Consider the following 13683-nt stretch of genomic DNA (forward strand, 5'->3'; position numbering starts at 1 on the left):
CCTGCTCAGCTGCTTCGGGGACAGCGGGAGCACCTTCCAGGGGAGCTCGGAACGGATGCCCGCCTCCCGGGCCCTAGCGCACGCCTGCTCTGCCCCTGCCCCTGCCCCCGCGCCCGCCCCCGCCCGGTCCTTTCTCCCTGAACTGAGTTCTCCTCAAACTCCTGTCTCAATAAGGAGCAATCCGCTAACGGTTGTCACCTGAGCCAGTCTTGCCTCCAGCCACGTCCGACGTGTGAGGTGCAATATCATTTGTGTTGGTCTGGGGGCGGGGGTACATTTGGCAGGGAACCAGCATTCTGGCATTTCTCATGGGACCCAGGGCTCCTGCGTTTTCCATCCTGGGAGCAGCCCAGGTGTTATTTGAGGAGGGAAACCCTTAGGCACATTCAGGCGGGCTCTGCTTTGTGGTCGCTGAGCCTGCCTGAGGGAAGTTAGTTTGAAGAGAAGGAGCAGTTGTCTTTATCTGCTGGCACCTCACTCAGAGGTTATGGGCCTTTCAGCGTCTGCACAGCTGGGTTCCTTCGGTGCCCAGGGCCCCTCCCCACCCCCTGCTGGCACCTGCCCCCCTGCAGCTGCAGCGGCCTCCTGCTCACCTGGCCTCCCGCTCACCTGGCCTCTGCTCACCTGGCCTCTCGCTCACCTGGGTCCCTCTCCCCTGGGTCCCACTCCCCTGGCCTCCCGCTCACCTGGGTCCTGCTCCCCTGGCCTCCCGCTCACCCGGCCTCCCGCTCACCTGGCCTCTGCTCCCCTGGGTCCCGCTCCCCTGGCCTCCCGCTCCCCTGGCCTCTGCTCCCCTGGGTCCCGGTTCCCTGGCCTCCCGCTCACCTGGGTCCTGCTCACCTGGGTCCTGCTCACCTGGGTCCCGCTCCCCTGGCCTCCCGCTCACCTGGACCCTGCTCCCCTGGGTCCCGGTTCCCTGGCCTCCTGCTCACCTGGGTCCTGCTCACCTGGGTCCCGCTCCCCTGGCCTCCTGGCCCAACACCCGGGCTGCCCTACCGGCCCAGAAAGGGCCTTCCCTTCCCTTCCCTTCAGCTGGCCTCTTCCTTTCCGTCCTTCTGACTCAGCTCACACGCTGCTTTGAAGGAGAAGCCGTTCTTATCCCCGACTGTGACAGACACACTCATGAGACCCTCTGGTTGCCCTGAATGGAAGGCTTACAAATGGCCAGGATGGTCGTTTATTTGACCTCGAGCCCACAACCACACTGCTGCGCGCCTGGTTTTCTCTCTCAGCACCTATGGCCAGAAGTGTTAATAAACAACTTGGCAGTTGGTTGACTGCTGTTGCCTGGCCCAGTGGAAGCCAAGTTCACAGGCCGGGCAGGAGCTCTCCCGTCTTGCTCTCTGTAAGATGGCACCTGCCGGGAGCTCAGCAGGTGCCATGACGTCGCCTGGCGAATGGACTGGATTAGGAGACAGACCGACGCCCCGATGGGAGCCCTTTCCCGGTCCTTTCCTGCCTGTGTTCCGGGCTCTCCTCCTGGTCAACGTTCCTGGTTGTCCGTAAATAAATAGATACTGATGGATGGACAGACGTACACTAGCATCCTGTTAAGTGTCTCGAAGACTTTCTTGTCCACTCTTTTAAATGTCATTCATGTTGTGGACAGGCGTCTTTGACGGTGACACAGCTGTCTCTGCCGGGTGCTCGTTCTTCACCAGGCAATGTGCTGCCCACACACAGTGTGATGCATCGTGGGAGGTTCTGGAAGCTTCCACGGGTCCCATCACACATGTTCACACACAGACTGTCGGATGTGAAGGCAACGGAAGCCGTTCCCTCGTCCGCCAGCCATGTCCTGAGCGCCAGGGGGCCGCGAGTCGCTGAGCCTCCTCAGACAAGTCGCACGAGCAGTCAGCTCTGCTGCCGCCCAGGCCGCAGGGGTCGTGGGAGGAAAACGCTCGGCTGCTCAGAGCCTGCATCTCAGACCCGCAGCTTTGTATTGCGCGCTGTTCTGTAATCGCAGAGTGCGGTGGGGAGGCGCCGTTTAACTTCTCTGCGTGGATGTTCACGCACGAACGGAGGGAAGGCGCTAGGAGGGACAGTGTGCTCCCCACCGCCGTTGCTCGCACCGTGAAGGAGGGAACACAGAAACGGAGAGCGAGGCGAGGGCTGGGCGGGCCTAGGGCTCCGAGGGCCCGAAAAGGCGCTTCCTGTGGAGGCGGAACTGTGGAGGGGAGGCCAGCGGCCCTGCCAGGCCAGCTCGCCCTGTGGCCGAACGCTCACTTTACTTGTCAGCGTGGGGGGCCTCCGCCCAGTAGCACCCCCAGGTCGGCAGCCAGGGGTCGCCCTGGCATCCTCTACCCAGGGACGCCCTGGGCAGTCAGGGCAGGACCAGCCCGAGAGTGGGGGGCTCGGCCCACTCGGCTCCCTGCGCCCGGCGGCCGTGGCGCCTCACTGCTGTCTCCCGCCCAGGTTCCTCCTGATGATGGGCGTCCTCTTCTGCTGCGGCGCTGGCTTCTTCATCCGGAGGCGCATGTACCCCCCGCCGCTGATCGAGGAGCCAGCCTTCAACGTGTCCTACACCAGACAGCCCCCGACCCCGGCGCCAGGTCAGCCCGCCCCCTGTCCCCGCCCGCCCGCCGTTCCCGCGTCCTCTGTAAGCATTCGAAGAGGCCCCCCCGCCCCGAATGTGCTGGAAGGAAAAATTCAGGCCATGTTTCTGTGCTTTCTTTCTCTAACTGGGCCATCCACCGTAACCCTCCAATTTGAAGGGCTCGTTCTCCAGTCGAATATTCCACGGCTTGTACGTAAGCTCAGGAGGTGGCGCTGGTGTCCCCTTGGCTCTGGCGTCACTTGTATATCCTTCCAACCTTGTGCATAAAGTCCCCACCACACTGAATCCCAGACCAGCTGGCGGTGTCCCTCCGTGTCACTATTTTGCTGTCACCTGTGACCATCTCTTCTTTGAGGACGGAGGACTCCAGCCGGTCAAACCAGCAAGTGCCCCGTTGCGCCTGGTACGGAGGCTGCGCCCACATTGCAGGGCCTCTCGCGGCCGCCGCCCCCCGCTGCCCCGCCCATTTCATCGAGCACTGGGTGCCCACTGCCACCCCTGACTCTGCTCGGCCGGGCGGTCCAAGTGCTGAACAGACTTGTGAGGTCCCTGCCCTCGCCGAGCCTACAGCCTCCCACCTTCCCCAACATCCTCTCTCCCCTGAGTATCTGTCCCCGCACCCTGTACACGGCGCAGGCCCTTCCCCTCCTTACACACGCATCGTCCTGGGCCTGCAGCCCGTTTAGCTGTGCTTCTCCCCTCAGGGGTCTGCACCCCTCCCCCCGAAGAGCTTCTGACCCGCTGCAGCTGGGGTTTTGTGCAGAAATACCGACAAGAACCCCTGCACGCCATATTCACTGGAAGGGCGCCCTTCCGATGTTGACCTCTGTTCGACCCCGTAGACTGCCAGTCACGGCTTCCTTCCTCTGCCGCCCTGGCGGCTCCCGCCTCTCGATTCCAGCGTCTCCCGTCTCCTCTGCGTTCTTCTCACCTGCCTTAAATGTCGCGTGTTCTTTCCTGTCTTGAACGTCGGTCTTTCCCACCGCCCGCTCCTCAGCCTGTGTCCCTCCGGGCAGGCAGCCTGGGCCGGCTGTGACTCTCCCGAGCTTTGTTGCTGCTTCTGCACAGAAGACCCCCGGAGCCGCCTGGCCCGCAGCAGCATCAAAGGCAGGCAGAGTCCATAACGGGCGCTGCCCCCCGGCTCGCCTTCCGGTCTGGACGTGGGCTCGCCCGGGTGGCAGGAGGCCCCTCCCTGACGCACTGTGAGCCCGGCCAGGGCGGAAGGAGGCCGTACCTCTGGCTGACTTTCAGCGCAGGTTCTCAAAGGGCTGATTCCGGCGGGGAGCCAGGAAGCCCCTTCTTGCCTCATCGGCTGCGAACTGGCTTCCCTCGCTGTGGCCCCAATTTTCTTGGCCCTAAAGTGCGCATGGCCCTTGAGGTCCTGTTACTGTCCCTGCTGTCACTTCGCCACCCTCCTGAGTGGGGGTGCCCGCTGGTCATCCGCCCCCCAGGAGGTCGGAAGCTCCGCTTGGCCAGGGACCTGCTGTTGCTCATCACCTCATCCAGGTGCCCGCCGTGCTGGGGCTTGTTGGCCTGTGACGCCCACCAGCTGGGGACTGGCTGGGGCCACGGTCCCCGGGGCCGCCCGGGCCAGCGGTGCTCGGGGATGCGGGCAGTGGGGTCGCTGCCGCGCTCACACCCGCCCTTGCCTTTCAGGAGCCCAGCCGCCGGGGCCGCCCTACCACACCGACCCCGGAGGACCAGGGATGAATCCTGCCGGCAACCCCATGGCGATGGCCTTCCAGGTGCAGCCCCACTCGCCCCTCGGCAGCGTGGCCTACCCCCCGCCCCCTTCCTACTGCAACACGCCCCCGCCCCCCTACGAGCAGGTGGTGAAGGCCAAGTAGCGGGGGCGCGGCCCGGAGCCTGCCGGGGTGATGTGGCGGGGGCGACAGGGAGGAGCTTCTTCAGCCCGCCTTCTCCGTCCTTGTCGGCGTCCGCTTCCGGAAGGGCCTTCTGAGCCGCCGAGGGCAAGTCCCTCTCGGACGTCTTCGAGCAAGCGCAGCTTCCTTCCAGGTGTCCCGTAGATGCCCAGTATTTGAATTCGTCCCGTGTCCCTCTGTTGCTGATGTTGTCTGTGCTCTGGCAGAGCGTGGCCCGACCCCGAGGGTCGGAGCCTTGGGGCCGCAGGCCCGGGTGCTCAGGGCAGAGACTAAGGGGAGGCGGCCGGCGAGGGCCGCTGGGCGCGCACAGGTGAGCGCGGGGGCGGCCCGGCGCCCTGCCTGGGGAGGCTCCTCCCGCCGGCCGGCAGGCCTCACGGGTCAGTGGGGCCTGTGTCCTGTCTGTCTGCCTCTTCAAGAAGCTGCTAGAGAGACGTCTGGTGGACAAGAAGCCCCCACGCACCTTCCCGTCTCCATCACTTCCCGGAGGCGAGAGCGGCGCCCTTTCCACGCGGCCGGCCGGGAGCGCTGGGCATCGCCTTCCCCGCGGGGCGATGCGGACCCAGAACCGATGCGGACCCAGAACCGGGCCAAGGTGCGGTCGGCGGTTGCCTGACGATCCCCGAGGAAGGTCTTTTATGTTCGTGGGAAGTTGCTCCTTGCCTCAAACTGGGACATGCATTTTAGGAGCTCTTGGTTGGACTTGGGGGAAAAAGAATGTTCCCCCCTTTTTAGTGCTTTTATCTAAGTTTGTGTCGCGTCCTGTCCTTTGAGGTCTGACTTGAGTGTCTTAACTGAATGTCAGCAGCTCTCTGGTCTTTGATCGGGACCCGAGGTCTCCGCACCCTTCCCCAGGCAGCTCTGGCAGTGGGCTTTGATAAAGGACACTTTCCGCGCAGAAGTCCCGTCAGCCCCTGGAAGAGAGGCGTCTCAGGGGGCGTGGCCAGGGCTCTGGGATCTTGGCAGGTGCGTGGTGGGCTCTGAGGAGGAGCTTGCTAAGGAAAAGACAGGACTGCTGGCGGAGCTCTTCAGAAAGCACCCAACGGACTTCGCTGGCGACTCACTTGACACTCAAATAAAGAAGATGAGGTTGGAGATGTGAACCCTGCCTAAGAGACCTCTGTCACCCTGGGGTCTTGCGAGCCATCCCCAGGGTGGTTGACAGCGAGCAGGGGTCCTGTTCTTCTGCGTAGTTAGTAGTGGTGACAGTGTAGTATTCACAGCCAGATGGAGACCTGCCCGGGTCGGACGCAGGGAGGGCAAGCACGGTAGCCAAGACGCCTGGATCCCTGTATGTGTGGTGGTCGGACTGCAGGGGGCGGGTGGAGGGAGCCTGTTTTTGAAAGGAACTAACGGAGCATCTTGAGAAATTGGTACTCGTTCAGCTGGAGCATCAAGGCGTCTCACTGGAGCGGATCCTGGGTGTTTGCCACGCCCCGGACCAGGGCCTGGTGTCCTATGCTCTGGGGTGGCCCTGGGGGCGGAGGGGAGGCGGGCCGGGGCCACAGTGACGCTCAGACGGGGCCTCCTGGGGAGCTCCGCGGGGAACGCCTGGAGCCACACCAGCGCCCTGGGCGACACAGCGAGCGTGGGCGCCCTGCCCGTGTCTCTGACCCCCTCATGGGCCCTGTGAACTCCTGGCCCCAACCTCCCCACTCCCGGGCCCTCGCGTGAGATGAGTTGACAAAGCACAACAGTGGCTGTTTACAACCAACGACAACACATGGGTCTAAAAAGTTCCTCTTCCTCCAGGCCATTTGTTTTGCATTTTTAATTTCAATCCCTTTTTTTAAAAAAAAAAAATAACGGAGCACACTCAGAGCTGCCCTGCACCGGACCAGGTGTGGCCGAAGAGGCACCATGTGTCCGTGACAAAATCTCGTGTCTCTTTTTGACCACAAGTGGTCTTAGGAGACCGGGTGGTTTTGGTAGCCCCCAGCGATTTCACACTCCCGCGCGTGTGTAAGGTACGTTTTGTTGTCCCCTGCCCGTGGGCGGACCTCTTCGTGCTCGGGTGGCCTGTGCCCACGCTCCGGGTGGCAGAGCCGCGGGGGTCGGCCGTCGAGAGGAAACTCGGAGCCAACCGGCGTGTGTTTCTCCTCTGCAGCACCTGCCCGCGGCTCCTTCCTGTCCTTGTTAGGGCCCTGTGTCATAGGTGTGCGAAATAAAAATATATTTGGAAGTGTGCTTTGACTGGTTCGCTGGGGAGCGGGGAAAGAGGGCAGAGGGGACGTCCCAGTGAGGAAGCACCTTCCGTGGGTTGTGCCTTTGCCGGGTCCGGGCGGGCAGGGCGGGGTGGGAGAACAAAATCACCTGCAATCAAAGACTCCAACGAGGTTGTGGTTTACCAACACGTTTGACAAACCTAGCGGAGGGACGTTGCCGGAAGCGAGTGGGAAGTAACAAGCATCAGCTAGGTAACGCCTCAGAGATGGGAGACACTAGGGACCCTGGGTCCGGATCTGTTTCCACAGCCGCGCGCTGAGGCCGTAGCTCTGCTGGGTCAGAAACTGCCTCTGTCTCCCAGGTCTATTGCAGGATGTGTCTGCTACAGTGAGCTGCACTTTAGAGGAATCGGCAACGGAGATAATGTTTAAGCAGAAGCATTTAAAATGGGGCACCTGAAGCCAGGACAGGAGGTCAGCCAGAGGAGGTCAAGCGGCTGGCCTGTGGCTAAGTCGGCGCTAGTTTACACACCTTCGCTGGGCAGCCCCCCGCCACCAGCTTCCCCGGCGAAATGGAAGCCGGGTCGTTTACGAGTCCGAGGCCGTGACTTGAGATGAGGGCTCCCTTTTCTCTGCTTCCTTCACATTGAACTTCAAAGAGTCCACCATGGCCCTCTGGGCACAAAAGCGCAAGAAATGAAATTTTGAGTGGTTTCTGAGAAGAAATGGATCTGAGAGGGTGGAAGTGGAGTTTGTGCAGAAAAGATAGGGGGAGGGGGGAGAAGCTGGTAGAGAAACTCCACACTGAGGCCCGTGGAGCGGGGGTGGCCGTGAGCAGGTGCCGGGGTGAGGAGCCCACAGGTGTTCTAGAGACCAGCCGCGGGGGTGCCATGCGCCCATTGGCTCCCACCTGAGCCGGGGGAGAGGTGCGGGCTGGTGGCAGGAATCAGTGCACCTGAAGCTGCTTTCTCCCGACAGAGCATCCTGCGTGGCGGGGTGCTGGGGCATGAGCTGTTGACAGCATTATTTAATGTTGAGAAGCAGTCACAGGTGTCAGTCCCAGGCCCTCCTGGACAGCGTTCAAGTTCCGGCTGTGTCCCGGCCCTTCGGCTCCGTGTATCTGTCTGGAGGCGAGACTTGGGTTCCGGGGGCAGCTGAGGTCCAAGTTCTCTCCTCTAAACATGCTTTGGCTACATGACATGGGTTTTGTTCTGCTATCTCTGAAAAGCAACTCAGGATCTCAACAGGACAGGACTATTTTAAGTGGGTTCTGAGGTTACATATCTCTAGCTCTTCTCTTTTATATTCCTTTGCTTCCCCTCCCCCCCCTTAAACCCTGTTCTTTGTCTATACCCACAGTCTGGAATTTGCAGATTGCATCTGCATGGTACTTGTATTTCTTGTGAACTGGTAGTTACTGTAGATGGAGTGAGATCAGACTCCGGTCCCTGTTTTGTCTGGAAGGCGTACGTCAGAGGTGGCGGCGTGCATCTCCATCAGGGGGACCACGAGGTCCCCTTGTCGCCAGGCCGCGGTGATGGGCCACTGCTGGGCTCACTGGTGCATCAGGGGGCAGAGCTGCAGCGCTTACGTTCTCGTGGTCCTTGCACGGTACCGTAGATTGAAGCACTGAGAACCATGCTTGTCTGAACACGGTATCAAATGGGAATATAAAGCTGGCAGGCGTGATTTAAAGCTTGGATTCCAGGCACATCTTTGCTGTGCCTGCCCACTAAGCGTGAGGTATCCTGCGGCCGCGTTACTGCCCCTTCTGATGGCTTATCTTCCTCCGCTACCCTCACCCTTCAGCGAGAATGGGAGACAGTTCCATTCCACCCTTGACCTGAACTATCCGATGCTACCGCCATAAACCCAGGCTGGGTGGCATCTGTGCCCCACAGCTTAGCCATCGTTTGACCTTGGGCAGCCCTTCCCGCCCCCTCTGAGCTGCCTGACAGGTAGAGAAGTTGGGCAGAGAAGCCTCCACACCAGCTTATTTTATTTTGTATTTTATTTTATATTGTATTTTATTGCTTCCATCACCCCGCACAGGCTTGTCAAAGAGCCGAATGACATCGCCAAAGGCAATATGCTTATCAAGTACCCCACACAGTGCCCAGCTCATAAATGCTCGATGTTGTTGTTATACACTGGAAAGGACATGCTCGTAAGAGACTAACCCTGTGGAATGTGGGAGAGCCCAGAGTAAAGAATGTGGGGCGTCGTGGTGCCCTGTCCCTTGAGTCGGCCGCCCGGAAGGCTCCTGAGGACTCAGGGTGCTGCTTTTGAATGAAATACCGCAGCTCCCAGCAAAGCTGGGCCGTCTGTGGGTGTGCCCAGCTGAAGCTCAGCACCTCAGCGGGAGGGGCCCGCAGTTCCTGGGACTGGGATTCCAGAAAACAGCGGGTGTGGGGCTGGAGCCGCAGAAATCTCCCGGAAGCTGCCTTCCCCGGGGCGGGGGCGGGGGCGGGGCCGGCCTGCCGTTGGGAGGCAGTGCCAGCTCCCGCAGCAGCGGGCCACTCTGCCAAACCCTTTCCCCTGAGAGTCATCTGAGGTCAGCTACTTCATCCCCTAGGTGCTTTGCTTGGGTTATTTCATCTCATCCTCCCCACAGCCCTGGGAGGCGGAACTGAACGAGGCAACGGGGGCTCTGAGCCGCACCAAGGCCACCAGGAGCCACCCGGGCAGTCCCGCAGGCCCCGGCCCCGGCTGTGGGACAGGCAGCACCCAGGGCCTGGCCGGGGGGGGGGGGGGCGGGAGGTTTGGTCCCTGGCGGTTTAGACGCGGGGCAGCTCTGTGGAGGCCTTGTCTGCTATCCTGCCGCGCCACGGCCTGCCCTCCTTCCTAGAGCTGCTTTTCTGGACGGAACTCGGTCTTCGGCCCGGAGGACACTGGTCTCTGGACTCGGTTTGAAACAGGCTGAGGCCCCCCTGCCTCCTGCCTCCCACTCCATCGACGGGAGCGCAGGAAGGTCAGAGTGCCACCCAGTGCGGACGGCCACCCAGCGCCTCCTGCCGCCTGCAGCTGGCCATCCTGCCCTCGCCCAGCGCTTCCCCCACGGAAAGGAGGAGGCCGGGCACACCCGTGCGCAGGGATACCCCACCGGCTTCAGCCCCCACCCCATCCCCCTGCGAGGCTCCTGCAGCACGGAGCTAACCAGTGGCCCCTCTGGGGTCAAAGAGAGCGAACCGAAAGCCAGCAAACAGGACAAACCAACTCACACACCCCGAACTGAAAAAGCAAGTGCACGTGGCTGGGAAAACGCGCAAAGCCCGCCCACCGCGTTCCCAGCCACGTAGGCCCTGGTCCGCCCCGCAGCCCGCAGCCCTGTCCCGACGGCTTCCTGCCGTGCGGCGCCACCCCGGGACTCGGTTAGAAACAGGCTGAGGCCCCCCTGCCTCCCACTCCACCGACGGGAGCGCAGGAAGCCGTGTTTAAACCGCCCCTCCCCGCCACTGCCGAGCCGGCTGATATTTGAGACCCAGGCGTTCCTTCTCCCTTCCTCCTGGCAGCATTCACACGCTCTTCTGGCTTCCAGACCCGACACCTCCTCCTCCGCCGTCTCCGCGGCAGATGCTGCCTCCCTGAGGCGCCCACCGCCGTCTGCGCCCCGGGGACACAGACGCCCCAGCCACGACGCTGCTGGTGCCGCGCAGGTCCCAGCTCCCCTCCCCCACGCCCTTTTCACCTCCACGTCAAGGTTTCAAACAGCCCACTGGGTCATAAACAACATTTTTCTTAATGCCTTAGGCGAGAGAGGAAGGGAGAAAGGAGGAAGGGAGAAAGAGGGAGAGACGCCTCAATATGTGGTTGCCTCTCACTCGCACCCTGCTGGGGACCAGGCCCACAACCCTGGCATGTGCCCTGACTGGGGCTCGAACCAGCAACTCCTTGCTTCGCAGAGCCGGTGCTCAGCCCACTGAGCCACAGCAGCCAGGCTTACACTTGAAATATCTTTCTCGATCCTAGTTCTCTCACCGTGGCCTGGCTTCTTCCCTCTCTCTTGCAACAGAACTCCTTTCAGGTGTTGTTTATACTGCTGGCAGGTTCACCAGGGACCTCCGGCTGCTCAATCTCCTGGTCAGTCCCTGGTCCTTCTCATGTATCACAGGTGCCCGGTCTGCTCCCCGCACATACACCGCTCCCCCCGCCCCCCGCCCCGCTTCCGGGAGAACACTCCGCCCCCGGGGCCGCCTCTCCTGCCCGCTGCGCTACTGCTGTCTCTTCCCAGCCTCCCAGGGCTGCTGTGCTCCGTCCGTGCCCCCTTCCCTCTTCTCTCCCAGCTCCCTGCTCTGGTGAGCCCACCCGGTCTCCTGGCTTCAAATGCCACCGGTGTGCAAAGGACTCCGCAGTGACAGCTCCCTTCCAGATTTCTCTGGGAACGCGCGCCTTCCGCGGCTCGGTCCTCTCCAGCTCCGCGCGCCTGCCCCTGAGCCTGCCCCTCCCGCGGGGCCTCCTCCACTTCTCCGCTCCCAGCAGCTCCTCCCTCCCGCGCCCAGGCTTCCCTATCTGTTCGTGCTCTGCACTGCTTGTCGGCAACTCCTGCCAGCTCCAGCGTCAGGACGCGTCTAGAGCCTGACCCCCTCTCACTGCCTCCCCGGCTGCCAGCTGCCCCCAGTTCCCCGCCGTTTCCCTCCCGGACCAGCCTCTGCCGTCCCGTCCCGCTTGGACCCTGCGGTCTCCCGGGTGATCCCTGTTAACCAGGCCACGCCCCGCTTTGCGCAGCCCCCCAGCAGCGCCCTGCTGCCCCCAAAGGACAGCCGCGTTCCTCAGGAGGCCTCCCTGGGCGCCGCGGATCCCCGGAGGCCGGCCTTGCGCGGCCCTCCCGGTCACTCTGGTCCCCCCAGGCCTCCTGCTCTCCGTGATTGACCATGAGTGGCGTGCCCTGGTCCCGGCGCTCTCTTCGCGAGGAGGTCCACGCGGCCAACCTCCTCCTTTCCTTCAAGTCCTGCTTCAAACAGGGCTCCCTGCACTGCCGCCGCTCCCTCTTCTTCGGCTTCATCTTTTCCGGAGTCGTCATTACCTTGCGGGGGAAGATTCGGTTATGTTGTCTGTCTCTCCTGGCTATGCCGCAAACTCTGCAAGGCGAGGGTCTTGCTTTTGTCCACAGATGACTCCAGTGCGGGGGACGGGGGTCCTTCCCAGACGCGCCGGCGCCCCTTTCCCAACCCCTGCCCTGCCCGTCTTCCGCAGCGCCCCTGCTCCGAAGCCCAACGCGCCCACGCGTGTTCTTCCAGAACCAGACGTGTTACCCCCGCAGATAATCGTTCACGTGCCGGTGGAGCTTGGCACCTGAGGTAGTGGGCTCTGCTCCTGAAGACCACCTGTGGCCCCATCCGCACACCCCCGGCCTGTGCCACACCGCAGGCCCGTGGGAGGCAGGCCCCTGGCAGCTGTGGAAGTGTGGAGGGAACCTGGGCTTCGAACGCGGAATCACTGCTTCTGTGAACCTAGCAAATGAAGTGCTTAGAGACGTGACCTTGCCTTACCAGCTTAAAAGTGTATACAGTTGTGACCAACGGTTAGACGGGCCTCCCAGCCAGGCGGGCGGTGGGTGGCCCGGGCGGCAGACACGGGGAAGAGGCCCGTTCCTCCGCCTAGTGCCGCGCTCCTGGCCAAGGCACGAGGCCTCTCCTGGGTCTCCGTGTCTTACCTTGTCTTGCGGGGCGTGAGCGAGGCGGGTGACAACGGGTGAGAACTGTCTGGGTCTGAACCGGGGCGGCCCCTCATTCGGGCTGTGACCCGCCGCCAGCAACGTGTGCGGAGGACGGTGAGGGTGGCGGCCCGTCCCACAGAGCAGGCTCGCCACCTGCAGCTGTCATCGTGGGACCGGGTCGCGGAGGGCCCGGCCATACACAAGGATGCCTGAGCGCGGAGCCCCAGCTGGGGCGCTCGTGGGTCATCCGGGCCACCAAGCGTGAGCCACCGCCGCCTTTTTAGTGGAGAATGAGACCTTCAGCGCGGTCACAGGGATCCTCGTGGAGCCGCCATGCTCTCTGGCGCAGACAGAGGTGGGAACCGTGGCCGACTGGCCAGGCATCGCCACCAAATGGTCTTTACTGACAAGACGAGAACCCACAGGCTTTCTGCAGACAGTTGTTCTTTACATTTTAAGATGGTATTTTGAATGTACACGTTTTAAAATTCAGGCACATTTTGGAGGACAGAGACCTAGCCAAGAAACCGTGACATTCTGAGGCCTCAGGGCACACACACAGCCCTGACCCCGACATCCGCCCGCACCGCCTCCCCTCTGCCCTGAGGGACCGAGGGCTGCAGCCAGCACTGCCCGGCAGCCCCTGGAAGGTGCGGGCCAGTGGGGAACGTGGTCATGCACTGCACACCTGTTAAGCACCTGCTGGGTGAGTAGGAAGGGGTCCGCCTGGCTGGCTTAGAAAAACAAACTTGCACGTAAAACCGCCACCATTTATTCCACAGGTGTTTTCTCTTTCCCTCCGTGTGTCATTCAGGAACAAGCCTAACAAGGGCTTTTCACATGTGGTGAGACACCCAGGGAGTGAAGCGTCACCCTCGTTAGTTCTGGTTTGGGGCACGTGGCCAGAGTCGGGGTTTCTGTGAGCTGCCCCCTCTGGCGGAGACTGGTTGTCCTGGGGGCCTTGGGGGAGTCTGGGGCAGCCCCCTCTGGCCCCAGAGCGCGCTCCGCCGCGCGGTCAGGATGAGGGGCGGCAGGAAGGGGCTGCGCCATCAGGTGAGCGCTTCTGCCCAACAGGCCCCAGGCCTCAGGACAGCACCTCCACCTTCAGGTAAGAGGTCAGATGTGCAGGAACAGGCCCAGGAAGTCCCTTAAAATACAACCATGAAGATTTATGTCCACGGAAGTCATCAACCCAACTTGAAAGAAAAGTCATGACTTAGAAACGGGAGTGCCTGACTCACGAGCCATCATTTTAGAAACGAAGGTCCCACGTGAGTGGCAGCTCTGCAACCCCCGGGAATTCCCTGTGGACGGAGGCTTGTCTTCCACAGGGACGGCCCTTCTCCTCGTGATAAAGGGAGGAGTGACCCACAGCTAGACGAGGGCCAGGCTGCCAGACACCTGGCCTGTGCTCTGGGACCCGGG

At 62.2% G+C, this 13683-nt stretch overlaps 1 protein-coding gene across 1 annotated transcript in view; it reads left to right on the plus strand.

The window, feature by feature from the left end:
- The window catches only part of VOPP1 (VOPP1 WW domain binding protein), a 38351-nt gene extending 33901 nt beyond the window's left edge, over positions 1-4450 (plus strand). Inside the window, exons 4-5 of the mRNA XM_054571373.1 lie at positions 2416-2552; positions 4214-4450. Coding sequence (XP_054427348.1) covers positions 2416-2552; positions 4214-4404 — 328 coding nt within the window. The 3' untranslated portion in view covers positions 4405-4450. The remainder of the gene's footprint in view (positions 1-2415; positions 2553-4213) is intronic.
- Positions 4451-13683: the final 9233 nt, after the last annotated feature.

This window comes from Pteronotus mesoamericanus, unplaced genomic scaffold (assembly GCF_021234165.1).
Source record: "Pteronotus mesoamericanus isolate MK-2021 breed Mesoamerican mustached bat unplaced genomic scaffold, CSHL_Meso_final contig_220, whole genome shotgun sequence".
Taxonomy (NCBI): Eukaryota; Metazoa; Chordata; class Mammalia; order Chiroptera; family Mormoopidae; genus Pteronotus; species Pteronotus mesoamericanus.